General features: G+C 41.2%; 1 protein-coding gene and 1 long non-coding RNA gene across 6 annotated transcripts in view; one reads left to right on the top strand and one right to left on the bottom strand.

Annotated features, from left to right (window-relative positions):
* The window catches only part of LIN28A (lin-28 homolog A), a 39,191-nt gene that overhangs the window by 4,311 nt on the left and 19,448 nt on the right, over positions 1-15,432 (bottom strand). Inside the window, exon 3 of the mRNA XM_032227205.1 lies at positions 3,698-3,882. Within this exon, the coding sequence (XP_032083096.1) occupies positions 3,698-3,882 (185 nt within the window). The remainder of the gene's footprint in view (positions 1-3,697; positions 3,883-15,432) is intronic.
* Positions 1-15,432, top strand: part of LOC116515271 — a 38,986-nt gene that overhangs the window by 7,250 nt on the left and 16,304 nt on the right. For 4 of the 5 annotated variants that reach the window (XR_004256228.1, XR_004256227.1, XR_004256229.1 and 1 more), the window contains exon 2: positions 8,094-8,172. This is a non-coding gene — a long non-coding RNA (uncharacterized LOC116515271). Of the gene's footprint in view, positions 1-8,093; positions 8,173-10,296; positions 10,701-15,432 lie in introns of those variants that run through there. The other variant, XR_004256231.1, reaches the window with a different exon arrangement.

The raw sequence follows: 15,432 nt of genomic DNA, 5'->3' as shown, positions 1-15,432 counted from the left end.
TTATATGCTTTCGAACTGCTAGGTTGGCAGAAGCTGGGGCGAGTAAGGGGATCTCACTCCATTATATGGTGCTAGGGATTCGAACCATCAAACTTCTGACCCTCCACAAGCTCAGCGTCTTAGCCACTGAGCCACCGCGTCCCTATTAAACCTATGTAGCAGAGCCCTAATGACCTTGGCTGATATAAATAAAATCTGAACAAAACCAATCTGATTACTCTGAACCAGGGCCTTATCAAGAAACCTCATAGCTATCGGCTCGATCGGAAAGTCAAAGAAATATCAACAACACTCCCATCATTTTTCAGATTCTCTGCCCCTCTCTCACACACACACACAGTTTCAATGAACCAATTGCTCCCTCAAGGGATAGTAGTAAAGGAAGATCCAGCAACTTTCCCAGAGAGATCTTCAAAAATTTGACGAATTAAAATAATGTGTAAATCTGTTTTCAACCACTAGGGGGAACCCCCCTCCCCGTTGCTATTATTAAAGACTCCCCCACCCCAACAATTGTGGAAAAGCAAAGATAAGGCAGGCGGCAGTCTCATGCCCTCCAGATGTTTTGGATTATGCTATGATAAATTTTCAGTTTTGGTTTTGCAGCTTGCAACCCCTGATGGGAAATGCTATCCGAAAACATGTTAAGAAGATCTGGTTTCCCAACCAGACAGCTGAAAGTTTTTTGTTGGCCTTCAGGTGTGTTGGGATATCCCTAAGCAAATGGGCCATACGGTAATTCTGCAATAAAAGCACTGCTGTTCCGTGCATCCCATCCTCCCTACTGTATTATGTCAGTAGAATAAGTGGATTCTCTTAAAATAGTCCGGTGCCCATTTAAGATATTAGAGGGCCAGGAAGAATAAACCACCCTGAATCAACCAAGGGTGTAGCCTAAAGGCTTGTCTTTCAGTCAATAAGGATCACCCCATTCTCATGGGTTTATGCACACACTGAACTATTAAATGAGCAAGTGAGCTGACTTCATGCAAGCTGCTAGCCAAAAGGCCTAAATTTAACCTCTGAGTATGCTATGCCAAATTGTTAGATCTGTAACAGCCGGTTAACAATTGTAGGAATACAGCCAGTGTAAGATAATCTGGTGCCTTCCAGATGTATTAAGAATGCAACTCCCACAGCCACTGTGATCTTTAGAATATCTGGAGGGCACAAGCCTAGGGACAAGTGTTGTAAGATACACTATATTGCCAAACATATTCGCTCACCCATCCACATAAGCAAAAGCAGTTGTGAGCGAATATTTTTGGCAATATAGTGTATATATTATTTCCATGCGCTGCTGTGGGAAGTCTCCCTGATGTTCTCTCTCTTCCTAGGGTGCCCAAGGGATGAGCCACTGCTCAAGCACATGAATGCTAACGGGTTGATCTATTTCTATTCAGCTGGTGTGTGTGTGTGTGTGTGTGTGTGTGTGTGTGTGTGTGAACTTTGACCTTATCCTTTGTTGCCCTAAGAATCTGCATCTGCCATTCACTTAAAAAGCCAAAAGGAAGCAACTTATGCGGAAGGAGGAGACAACTGATGGCCAAGCCGCCACCCCACCGAAGGAGGGTAAAACTGGCTGGGAATAATGGGACACCTATAATCAAACACCTCCAGAGAGAACCAGATTGGGTGAATCTGAATTAAGGCAACTAATTTAAGCAAGGTGGTGGGCCTTTGCATAGGCATAGCCGCATATATTAGAGCCGTGATGGAGCAATGGTTAGAATGCAGTATTCAGGACTGCTAGCAGTTCAATCCTGACTGGCTCAAGCTTGACTCAGCTCTCATCCTTCTGAGATTGGTAAAATGAGGACCCAGATTGTTGGGAACAGTATGCTGACTCTGTAAACCGCTTAGAAAGGGCTGTAAAAGCACTATGAAGCGGTATATAAGTCTAAGTGCTATTGCTATTTCTCCCCTCCTTTCCTTGGTTCCTGGTGGCGCAGTGGTTAGAATGCAGTGTTGCAGGCAAACTCTGCCCACAGATTGGAGTTTGATCCTGACTGCCTCAAGGTTGACTCAGCCTTCCATCCTTCTGAGATCGGTAAAATGAGGAGCCAGATTCTGGGGGGAAATATGCTGACTCTGTAAACCGCTTAGAGAGGGCTGTAAAGCCCTCTGAAGCGGTATATAAATCTAAGTGCTGGATCTGAAAGTGAAAAAAAAGGGGTTCCAGAGGGCAGGGCAACACATTCAGAGCACTGTCTACCACTCCTTTGAAACAGTGTCTGCCACTCTAAGAAACCAGATGATTCAAACAACCAATTAAGCAAACCAATCAGCTTCTCAGAATTTAAATGTAGCTCCAAACGAACAACCAATCACACTGGCACACAAGACATTTATAAGCTAAGGAGAATAGGAGAAGAAAATTCTGCTGATGTTACCTAGTTTGGTAATGAAACATTCAGAAACTAAATTAAAACAAGCTTGGGAAGCAAACCACTGCCAAAATCTAAAACCCGAGCTACAAGTATTTTCTATTATTATAAACATCTCTTCTCCCAGGCCTGCACTGGCGTGCCTACATGCCTATTTGCCATTCTCATCATGCCAGAAGACATCTGGCAACTGAAATTACTTATTTGATTTTTATCCTGCCTTTATTTTCATAATAACTCAACGTTACAGTGAACATACTTAATGATCCTCCCTTATTATTTCCCTCATAACAATCAAGTGAACGGAGTTGGACTGAGAAAGGGTGACTGGCCCAAAATCACCTAGTCAGCTGTCATGGTTAAGGAAGGACTAGAACTCAGGCTCCTGGTTCCTAAACCAGCATCTTAACCACTAGACCAAGAGGCTCATTGTCTTATTGTTATCATTATCTTGGTGAGAATGTCAGATGTCAATATTTCTTCCTATTAACATTAAACAAATTTCTAGCTCTCGTGATGATGGTGAAAAATGAACACCACTGCAAACTTTAGAAAGCCAAGCAAGGTTTTGTTGTTATTAGCTATCTTGAGTCCTCTATGGGTAAGACAGAATAAAGTAATGAAATAAATAAAGAATGCCCGGATTTGCGTAATATGCCAAACTGCTGGAAAGAAAGGGAAAAAAATCACACATCTTTTATAACTTGTTTCCCTGAAAATAAGCCCTCCCCAAAAATATTTAAGCACATGTGCAGCCAGTTCCCACCATTTCCTCTGGTTGCTTGCCGTGCAAACATGAGGTGAAGAGGCAAGGCTGGAGGGGGGGAAGGGAGGGGGGAAGCATGCCTCATGCACCCCACACACCCTTACCTAACAGCCGCTCCCACAGCCCTAGCCATTGTGCCCCTTCTTTGACGCTAATGGCTACCGCAAAAAGAGTGGCAGGCCCAGCGATGTGCCTTGCTGCTGCAGCAGCAGCCATGAGGTGACCACGCTTGTCACCTCCTGCACCTCAAAAATAATAAGACCTCCCCAAAAATAAAGCCAGGCACTTATTTCGGGGGTGAAAAAAAATAAGACCCTGTCCTATTTTCAGGGAAACACAGTAGATTATGTGGAAGAGAGTTCCAAACTTAATTTGACTGTTGTTTTTTCTCCATCCAAAAAACAACAACACCCTCACAAAACTGATTTATCTATTTCTATACTTCCAATACACAGAATATCCTTTGCTTTTCCAAGCTTTGACATTTTGTTGTAAGTCAAGAGGTTTCCGGACTCGCTGAACAAGTCCCTGAACGAAGCCTTACCGATCTCCTTTCGACCTGCGTTTCTGAAGGTTTTTTCCCTTCGGTCTCCTTTCGCTGCCAATGCAGAAAACTCCTCCGGGGCCAGTGACTCGGATGGACTCCAAACCTTTAGAGGATTTCTTGAAAGTGAATTCAACTGCTTCTCCTTCTTTCAAGCTGCGGAAACCTTCCATGTGGAGCTTGCTCTGGAGCCCAGAAAAAGAGTGGGAAGAGCAGTTTAGCAATGAAGAGGAAATTATAAAATACAGACAAAGCAAGGCAGAGAATGATCAGATAAAATCAATCATGCATTTTCACTGAACAAAAATGATGCACATATTCACCCACAAATTTGCAATAGGTGTTTGATTTAACTACCATAACTAAAGTTTTCGATCACTTGCAAAGGCAGCTCCATTTATCATGGACTGGAATAAGACTGCCATAAAATACAACTTACAAAGCTTTCTCTGCCCAGAAAGGAACACAGTTGGCATTGCTGACCTACTTGCTTTTATGCGTTTTCATATTGATTGTGTTATTTATTGATGTATTTTCATTAATACATCTGATCACAGAATGTTTAATTTTGAACTCAGAACACTCCAAGGACTATTTGGGGTTAATGCAGGAAACAACACAGAACTCTGAAAGACCAATAACAACCCTCAAAACAACAGTCTTCTAATATCAATGTACACAACCAACTATGAGAACTATGTAGCTATATATGCCCCTCCTTGAATTTCTGAATCAAGTCAATTTCTATTTCAAAATATTCTCTGAAAGCAAACTGAAACAGACCAAGGAATGTCCAATCCATCCACACTGTCATGAACCAAAACTTACCTTTCTCAAAATATAACCTCAATTCAGAAATTTCTCTCCATGCTACAAATGCATCCTTATGCCTTTGTTCAGGGGTCAAGTTGATAGCCCAATCCAGTACATGCCTATTGAAAAGCAGCTGCCATTGCATTATAGGTTATTAAATAATATAATTAAAGGGATGGATGGAAGGAACCAAGATGCTCTCTAACCCAAATGTTTTGGCAACTTGAAAATATTGCACTTCAGTTCCTAGAATTCTCCTCCACCACATGGCTGCCTGCCTGGGGAATTCTGGGAGTTAAAGCCCACACATCTTCAAGTTTTAGGGCTGAGAAACACTGATTCAGCCTAACCTTTCTAAAATGGAGGAATCCACAACAGTACCAATAACAGATGACTATCCAGACCCTGATTAAACAGCTCTAGTGAAAAAGGAACCACCACTAAAGGAATCCATTGCTGAGCACTTGTATTATAAGCAATTGTTCCTGACATCCAACCAAAGTCTATTTCCTTTTAATTTAAACACATTATTTGTTGTGATTCTGCATCAACTCTTCAGAAATTCTCCCCTATCATCTACATAACAGCTTTTCAGATATTCAAAGACACTGACCTAACCTTCCTGTAGTCTTCCCTTCTCCTGGCTAAACATACCCAACACCTCTCCCCATGTCTCTGAAGTTCTCCCTTCCAGGAACCCCTTATCAGCTTGGCTGTTCTTCTCTAGACATGTTCCACTTTGTCAACGTCTTCCCTAAAAAGCATTGCCCCAAGATGGATGCAATAGCCTAGGAACAGTTTGACCCACACTGGAGAGGAACTCAATGGCGCTTAACTCCACAAAATTAGTCATAGGACTGCAATTAAAATCTTTTGATTTTTCATAGGTGAGAGATTATAATCCATAGTAATCTGTCTACCCCACTGAACTGAACCCCAGTCTCCAAAAGAAACCCACAGTAGTGCTAGTACTATTTGGTCAGTTTCTGTCATCACCTCCCCACTGTGATCCTTATCTCCCCTCTCTATATCCCCCTCAAAGCCCCTCTAGGTTTTCAGCTTTGGATTCAAGGCAAAAAGGCTTTGAAACATAAGGGGGTGCCCATGGAGAACTGTCAGCAACTCCTTCACAAGCAGCCAACACTTGATACTCAGGATTCAGAATGATCTTGACCGAAGTTGTATATTGAGCCCTAGCCAACAAGATGCAGGTCAATAGCTGAGAAAAGTAAGGACCAGCAGTTAGGGAAGAAAAACCAAATGCATAAGTATAGAATAGGACAGTAATGGTGAACCTTTTTGGCACCCAAAAATGTATGTGCATGTGTGTGCATGCCAGAGCACTGGGAACCAGAAGACCAGCTGGCTGGCACACACATGCCTGTTTTTGGGCTGTTTTGGGGGCCATTTAGGGGCATTTTAGGCCATTTTCAGGCGTTCCGGTGCCTGCAAAGACCAGTGTGCCGGAAATCAGAAGACCAGCTGGCGACAGTGCATGTGCCCATAGAGAGGGCTCTGCGTGCCACCTCTGGCACGTGTGCCAAAGGTTCGCCACCACGGGAATAGGAGATACCTGGATGAACTATGTGATAGATCTAGGTTTCCTGGTGGACTACCTGAGCCAGTAGTGTGCTGCACCTGCCTTAAAAAGCTAATGCAATTCAGGGCTGCCTCAACAGAGGGACAGTACCAAAATCATGCAAAGTGACAATACTGCTTTATACTGCACTGGTGAGGCCACACTTGGAATACTGCATGCAGTTCTGGCCTCCATAATATAGAAAAGATGCTGAACCTAGAAAGTGTGCAGCATAGAACAACAAAGGGGATAATTTGATCTGGAGGATAAATTATATGGGGAACAGTTAAGGGAATATCGAAGGAAGGATTAGAGGTGAGATGGTGGCTGTCTTCCAATAATTGAGGGGCTGTTCCAGAAAAGGGGGTTGACTTATTCAGCAAGGCAGTGGCCCCTAAGATTGGGCATCCATTTGATCGGGACAGTATATATGTCTCCTGCATTGAGCAGGGGGTTGGACTAGATGACCTCCGAGGTCCCTTCCAGTCCTAGTATGATTCTATGGCTCTATGCTGCATTTTCCCCTCTGCTGCTTCAGCACAATCCTGGAAAATATTTGACGTCAAGAGTTGCAGACCAGTGCTACCTAGAGGTCTCTGTGTTTTTGGAATCACTTTTTTTTTGCTTTTAAAAGCTCTGCATGGCACTTTTATTCAGATTTTATTAAAACAGTCAATAAGGTCATTCTCTTAGCCTTATGGTGATTACTCAGGAGTAATTCTGATTTGATGTAAAAACACATCTGCGGAACCCGAAACAATCAGAAACAGTATGGATGTCCATAGACTCTAACCAATTAAAACGTAATCAGCTTGATTGGAAGCCTCCTTATTTGTTTGAACCACAGTTCAGGTCTCTAAAGGCCACCTCCTAACACTTTTCCTAATTCATTCTCAGCTATAAGAATAGATCAATTATTGTTCTGTCGTCCCAGGAGCTCTGAGAAGGCCACTCTGAGGCCTTCTTCCCTCACTTCATCCATTTTTGGAAGCTTTTTCCCCTAAACTACTTGTTTCATTTCTAAATTCCACAACCATTTCATCTCAATTTTTACCAAGAAATATTTACTTATGTATGTTTTTGTGCTGGTCAAGTATGAAAGTAAAACGATTAAATCAAGAGCTAGTTTGTCATACAAATTTGATCACTGATATAATGAATTCCTGCGTTATGGGTTTTTTTGTTGTTGTTCATTGCCCAGAGTTTCATTAGTAGATAAGCAATTATATACATTTGCAAAATTAAAAAAAAAAAGCTGCTACATCTTTTCCAACATTTTAGGTAGAAATAATGACCAATGCATAGTGACAAAAAATGACAATGATTTTCCTGGAATTGATCCTCCTCTCAATTAGTAAGAATTGACAAGCAAAACAAAAAGTAACTTCAACTTCAGCTGACTTGTATCAGTTAACAAATTCATAAAATAATGAATAATAATAAAGTAACTTCCATTTAGAAACCTCCTTCATATAATCAATCCCGAGAAAAGGTAGGGGATCTCTATATATAGTACATAATGTAACTTTTTCCCAAATGCCATCACTGTGCTAAACAACTAATTCCCACAACACTGTCATATTACCTACTAAGACTCTATTACTATTCTTCTTCACATCCTTCCTAGTACCTATCTCTTCCCACTTATGACTATAACCACGTTGCTTGTATCATTCAATTTATATTGTTTTTATTTGTTTCCTAGTACGATTTGATAGCTTATTAGTAACCTATGACTATCACTAAGGGTTGTATCTTATAATTCTTTCCTCCCCAATATTAAGTATAGCACCCTAGGCCAGTTATGCAAATTATTTTACATTATTCCACATCACACCTTACCCCAGGGAGTAAAGCTCACAGTTTAATAGAAACCATATGCTTGGCATGCCCCAAATCCATATTTAAAGTCCAGCTCTTGTTTTAAAAGAAGTAGATAGTCCACAGTTTGAAAACCTTCTGCTCTCCTGGCTGTGTTTTAACCCAGGGTCATTTTCTTTGCAGAAAGTTGAATTAAACCAGGAGATTTGCCACCCCCAATTATCTTCAACGGTTCTACTAAAACAGGGGTGTCCAACGGTCGGTAAGTTTAAGATGTGTGCTGGCTGGGGAATTCTGGGCGTTGAAGTCCACATATCTTAAAAGTTGCAAGGTTGGGACATCCCTGAACTGTACTAAATAATAAAGAAACTAACAAATAACAATAACACAGAGACACTACATCAGGGAAACAAAAAATAAATAAAATATCTTGTGCAAATTCACAAATTACTGGGGGTCTAAGGTCTGGTGGAAGAGCTGGGTTTTGGGTTTTTTTTAGTTTTCCTTAAAAAAAAACCAACCACCAAACAAACGAACACCCCAGCACATCTTATACATTTTGTCTACAAAAAATGCACCACAACATGATATGATACTTTGTTTTACCTTGGCCTATTATAAAAACTCAACTACAGCAGCCTGTAAATCATACTTTATGATTTAGTATCTTGGATGGACTTAGCCAGTTGTGACTTTTGAACGGAACAGGTGATAATGTTCAAAAGTGCAAAGAAACAAAGGCTCTAAATTTTAAAAACAGTGCTAGGAATGAGAACCAAGTTCAGAGCTACAATAAAATGCCTTATTTCCAAAAATGTATAGCACCCCGAAGTCAGCTCATAATTACGGGTCAAAATCCCAGGGAAAAGGATTATCATTCCCAAAATTTGATGCCACTATATACCTCAATTGTGGTTGTTTCATTGCAAGTCCCCACTGGTTTGGCTGCCACAATCTCATATAATTATCTCCTACCAACAGGGCAATTTACACTCTCAAAGGCTCACTTACCATTAAAATGAGCTCTATGTATATCCCTAATCTTTTTGGGAGGGGGAGGGAGTGGAATGGCAGAATTAATAATCTGTCCATGCTGCTCTGGCCTGAGCCTTTTCCAAGCCGGTTCAGGCTGTCCCTTCTGGGTCTGCAGGCCATCTGCCACACGCAGGAGAGAAGAGCAAGCCTTTTCTTTCCTCCTGTCTTTCATTCTCCCCCCACCCTTTAATGAATGGAGCAAACCCCTCATTCAGTTGTTCAGTAACCCAGGTCAGCTGATGGCACTTCCCTGGGGCTCAAAAATAAGCAACACCACATTTAAGAATACTGAAAAGCAGTCGTGTAGCACTACACTGCAGTACCAGAACTACACTAGTTTGGCATTTCCCAAATAGATGCCCTCAACGGCAATGGATATAATCAGGGGTGTGTTCCTGTACCAGTTGATGCCGGTTTCCTTTGCGCATGCCACACATTGCTGACTTTAAATTGTTCTGCGCATGCACAGAAACATGCTGCCAATGGCAGAAGAGACGTGGAAACCGGTTCAGAGGTGTGGCCAACCTGAGTCGCTGCCGGTTCTGCAACCCAGGACAAATTACCACTACCAGTTCACCCAAACTGGTGTGAACTGTTAGAAGCTGGACATAATCTGTTCACTGCCCAGAGTCCCTTTGCTGTGAGTGGTTTAAAAAAAATTAAAATATATATATAATTTCCAAACTTGCCGTCATGCACCCTCTAAAATTTCCCACCAAAGATGTCAACTTTTAATGAAGTCAATTGTTGTGAGTAGAGGAAAGGGGAGAAATATGTGGATTACATAACAGTCACCTAAGTTCACACCTTCTGGGTTTCAACCACACATGAACCAGACTCACTAAACAAACTGGATTCATACCAGAAAGTCAGGCCCAAAGTCAACAATAATCAAGCTTACAATGGTTTTTTTCGTTTTTTTTAATTTTATTAACAAACATGTAAAATACACACACACAAAACTTAAGACGTACAGAAGAATGGTGAAATCCAAATGAAATACAATAGAAGGGGAAATAATATAAGGTGAGCGGCATCGATTGATAATTGCTATCAGAAAAAACAGGAAGCTCCTGTTTATATTGTATTGTGTATATGTGGTGTACGTCCAAGCTTACAGTGTTGTACAACCAGATGTATTAGAATTTTAAATGAGGTAAACATGTCATGCTAAAGCTATGGAGGAGTAATCATATTAATCGTAATTCAATCTGAATTAAACTGGATTTAGTTTAGATTTTAACCTAGCCCATTCTACTTGCCTTGGCCCTGTCAATTATTTGGTGTGCGGTATACCCTTCAAGAGACAAAGCAAAAAATTACATTCATTTTATTTCACTTCATTTTCTAGGCTTATAGCCACTCCAATTGTTATTGCCCTGGAGGGTTTACATGCCTTATTTGTAAGTAACATTAAAACAATACCAAACAACCCATCAATTAGATTTATACCCTTCCCTTTCCTTCATGAATTCAGGGCTACATACCGATAATCCTCAATTTAAAACCACATTTGAGCTCAAGATTTCTATTATGGAGCAAGGCCATTGTTAAGTCAATTATGACCTTTTTACCAGTTGTTAAGTGAATCATGCAGTTGCTAAGTAAATCTGGATCTCCCACATCGATTTTGCTTATCGGGTAGGCTGGGAAGGTCGCAGCTGGTGACCTGGGATAGCACAACTGTCATAAATACATGCCAGTTGCCAGAATTTTGATCTCATGATCACGGGGATGGCTGCAACAGTTGTAAGATTGAAAAACGGTCATAAGTTACTTTTTCCATTGCCATTGTAACTTCGAATGGTCACTAAATGAATGGTTGTAAGTCAAGGACTACCTGTATGTACCCTTCTTGCTTTCCATACTACCCACACAACAACTCTGTGAGGGAGGATGAGCTATGGACAAGAGACTGAAGTACTCAGTGATATATCAATTCCTCTTGCCATCAAGGCCCATCTATTTTTATTTGCTTTTCTGCTTTCCATATACTATATTATAGTCTATTTCATCTTCAACCCTTCTCCTCTCCCACTCTCTTCCGTCCTACCTTTCTTCCCTCTGCCCTCTCTCTCTTCTCTACTTCCCCTTCCTCTCTTCCTCTCCTCTCCCTCTTTCCACACCTTCCCTCTCTCCTTCCTCCCTTCTGCTTCCCTCTCTCCTGTCTCCTCTCCCTCTCTCTTTCCCTCTCTTTTTCTCCCTTCCTGCCTCTATTTTGCATGGTGTATTTCAACGTTTGAGCAAGCCTCATTCAATATCAGTGGCATTAATTAATAATTATATTCCCAAGAACTATCTTCATATTCCTAATTTTACATACCTTCTCCTTCTAAAGGTATACCTATATATAGGTTCCATTTGTTTCCCCTCTCCAAGCCTCTTTTTTGGCCAAAGTGTGAGACGGATTCAAGTTTCCAGCTATCCTCATAATACCCTTACATAATTATACCTCATTAGGCACCCATATTTTTAGGTCTCTTAATAGATCATTGAGTACTTTAAAAAAATGTTTGTTAAGATGTAATGGTATACTTTGGATTATATGTCTGTTAAAAAATAAAAAATCTTTTCAGAAAAAAAGAGACTGAATGGGCCAACACTTAAGATGTTGTATGCCAGTTTTGACATGTGTATATCACGAACTACCAACTCCATCTTGGCCTCATGTAGGATATTGCATAATCCCAGCTATTGTGTGTAGTTTGCCAAGAACAGGATAGAGATTAGTCTCAACTGAAGGTGTGGAAAGAGTCTGCTTTCCTCTTTTCTTCTATCACCCATTCTGCAAAACACTTTTCCCCGTGACAGGGAGATCACTGACCATAATAGGACAATTGCAACTCCTAGCTGGAAGAAGGCAGGAGAAATGGGGGTGGGGGGAATAAATAGGGAAGGGCTGAGCAACCTCTTCTCCAGCTAGCTCTTCATAATGTGTGTGTGCGCGTGCGCAAAAAATACCTAGGCATGCATAGTTCTGAGCCTTCCACTTTGCTCTAACTCAGGGATCTCCAAATTTGGCAACTTTAAGACTTGTGCACTTCTACTCCCAGATTTCCTCATGATTGGCTGAGGAATTCTGGGAGCTGAAGTCTACAAGTCTTACAGTTGTGCCATGTTTGGAGAGTTTTGCTTTAACTCAAGAGTGGTGGTTTGGGGGGGGGGGCATTATTTACATGTTGTAAAAGAAAAGAGCAAACCTTGTGACTCACGCTTTTGAAATTATTATCAGGCCACTAACCTTGGTGTATCAGCTAATCAGTTTATTTAAGCAAGACTCTCTCTCTATAAAGCAGGGGTCTCCACCCTTGGCAACTTTAAGACTTGTGGACTTCAACTCCTAGAATTCCTCATGGTTGGCTGAGGAATTCTAGGAGTTGAAGTCCACAAGTCTTAAAGTTGCCAAGGGTGGAGACCCCTGCTATAAAGAACATGTGAGCCTAAGCATGAACTAGGTAAAGCTTCCACACCTTTTAAATCTTGGAATATTCATAATCTCGGTAAAAATTGACAACTCTATCCCTTGGTGCTGGTGGCACTGCACAATCCCTCTTCGATGTCAATCTGCAAGATTCAATTAAACGATTTTCAAATCCAATGGAACAGACTGTTCAGTTGCCCCAGCTGCTTCACCACACCTGGAACCTATCTATTTGGGATGAGGTCTCCATTATAAGTGGCACACAGCTAATATGGAGATAGACACACTCTGAATTCCCAATATTTGGAAAGCTGCTTAAGAATTCCAGGAACTGCAGATGAAACACATCTGAAAGGGCTAGGAACTATGCAGGATCAAACCAGAAAAACAGGCTCTCAAATGCATATTTTTGATGCCTAAGAGTAATCACATTTAAATTTGGCTCCCTATTTATTATCTCATTTATCCTATCTAGTATTGTAAATATTTTGCAGTACAAAATATTTCAGTTTTGGTTCAGGATTTGGATTCTCTACTCCATTTCCTGATTCCCCTCCAAGACTCTTTCCAGTATGACATCCTGATGGAGCCATTTAACCCTCCCTCTCCCATTTAAACAGAGGTGGGTAGGTGGCCCCAATTATTTTGGGGCACATCTAAGAATGCTGCAAACCTCTCTCCTTACAATTTTGATTAAATAACAGTGCGAGGGACCCATCATCCAACACAAAGAAAATAAGAAAACCTTTGAATCAAGGTTAAAAATAATTATGACTCTCACTGTTTTAACTAGCACAGTAAGTTTTTCCTACACTTGTGCCTTCTAGGTATATTAGGGTAACACGATTTCCAACCCACGCATGGGAAGGGTACCAATTTGGGGAAAGCTGTCAAAAATTATGTTGTGTAATATTTTGTGGTAGAAAACAGATATGCCTTTGTCTGCAAACAACAACACCATTCACACATCAATGTTGCTTGGCTTGCATGCATACTATTACCACACACTGTTTGGGTGTTTTATCTGCTGGCTGTGAAGAAGATAATATACTATATTTGTAAAGGTAAAGGTTCCCCTCGCAATATGTGCTAGTTGTTCCTGACTCTAGTGAGCAGTGTTCGTCTCCATTTCAAAGCCAAAAAGTCAACGCTGTCCAAAGACGTCTCTATGGTCATGTGGCCGGCATGACTAATTGCCGAGGGTGCATGGAATGCTGTTACCTTCCCACCAAAGGTGGTTCCTATTTTTCTACTTGTATTTTTATATGCTTTCGAAGTGCTAGGTTGACAGAAGCTGGGACAAGTAATGGGAGCTCACTCCATTACCAGGCGCTAGGGATTTGCACCGCCGATCTTTGTGATCGACAAGCTCAGTGTCCTAGCCACTAGCCACCACATCCCTATATTCATACCGACTCCTAATAATCTCATGCATATGCTTCTTTAGTTTTTTTTTTATATATAGTACATCTACCAAATTGGTTGCTAAGCAATTTTGGTAGATACATTCATGTGTGTGAATGCATGTGCACAAGTGTGGCCAAAAACAAATCGGCTAGTGAATTCTCCAACAAGCTTAATAGACCTATAAATCTCTAATCATTTAAAACGGTAGTCTGGCCTTCTCCATATTGCCCCACATCTCCTGCAATGTAAATCAATTTGCTTTTAATGACAAGGGGGGAAAGTTTCCCACAGAGTGCCTGCTAAAGACTAAACTTTCTTCATCCATTACAGCTGCATTGCATACCAGGAGAGTATTGTCTTGGTAAATCCTTTTTAGCAGGTCATTTACCCTGCCTTTCTGCCAAAACTGACTTCCATTTCTACAAAAAGCTGGATTCACACAACCTACCAAATCTTAAATCTTGGTGTACAAAACATCAATTGTATTTCCATATATTATCATCCCCAAACAAACCACATTACAATGGAAGGTGACAGCTGCCCAGCTTCTGCTGGAGGACAAATAATTTAACTTAGCATAGGATGCTTACACAAAGCAGCCACAGGTAGTCCTCAACTAACAACCTCAATTAAAACCAACATTTCCATTGCTAAGCAGGACTGTTAAGGGAATCATGCCCAATTTTGTGACCTTTTTCCACGACTGTTAAGTGAATCATGTGGTCATTAAGAGAATCTGCCTGCCCACATTGACTTATTATGCCTACCATCCAGAATGATGTCTCTCCAAAACTTGGCAACTCCCCCAGTTCCCCAGTCAACATTACTGACTGGGGGATTTTGGGAGTGGAAGTCCAGACATCTTAAAAGTTGCCACCCTTGAGAAACACAGATCTAGAAAAATGAAACAAAGCTGGTACTATTTTTAAGTTAACTCCTCTTGTCCACTACAAAGAATGTTCCATCTCAGAAAACCTTCAGAAGCTTCTCAAGATCTTCCCAAAGTATTTTTATAAAACAAGTCAAACCCATCAGGATCTGTGCTTTTTCTTTCTAAAAGGCTGCAAAGGGATGTTCAGAAATAACTGGCAACGAAAACAATTCAATATAAAAATCAAGAATAAAACCATCAGGCAGACAATGACAGGTAGTCCTCAACAATCTGTTCTGATGTTCCGGGATGGGGTATCATGTGATAATCATTCATAACCTTCCCAGCAGGCTTTGGACAAGCAAAGTCAATGTGGACAGGCAGATTTGTTTAATGACCGCATGATTTGCTTAACAATTGCAGGGATTTGCTTCACTGTGGCAAAAAGGTCATAAAATGGGGCACAACTCACTTAAAAACTGCCTTGCTTAGCAACGTACATTTTGGGCTCAACTGTGGCCATAAGTTAAGGACCACCTGTAAAAACAACAGAAATATCTGAAAATGTTTTGGAGCAAAATGGAGCTTTCAATGGGTTTTTCGTGTGTGACCTCAGAGCACTGGCTTCCTCCTCATGTCAGCTGCCCCGTTGCTTCCATTTTAGTTATGTGAGATCTGGCAAAACTTTCCCTGGGGGGGTGGGGGTGTTCAAAACAGGGAGACCCACAACTGAGAAAAGTTCTACTGGCTGCTGGTTCCACAGTTTGGGTCTACCCCTCCCCCTCCCC

This window comes from Thamnophis elegans, chromosome 12, assembly GCF_009769535.1.
Source record: "Thamnophis elegans isolate rThaEle1 chromosome 12, rThaEle1.pri, whole genome shotgun sequence".
Taxonomy (NCBI): Eukaryota; Metazoa; Chordata; class Lepidosauria; order Squamata; family Colubridae; genus Thamnophis; species Thamnophis elegans.
The sequence above is the reverse complement of the archived record's forward strand: the minus strand, read 5'-3'. Positions and strand labels throughout refer to the sequence as shown.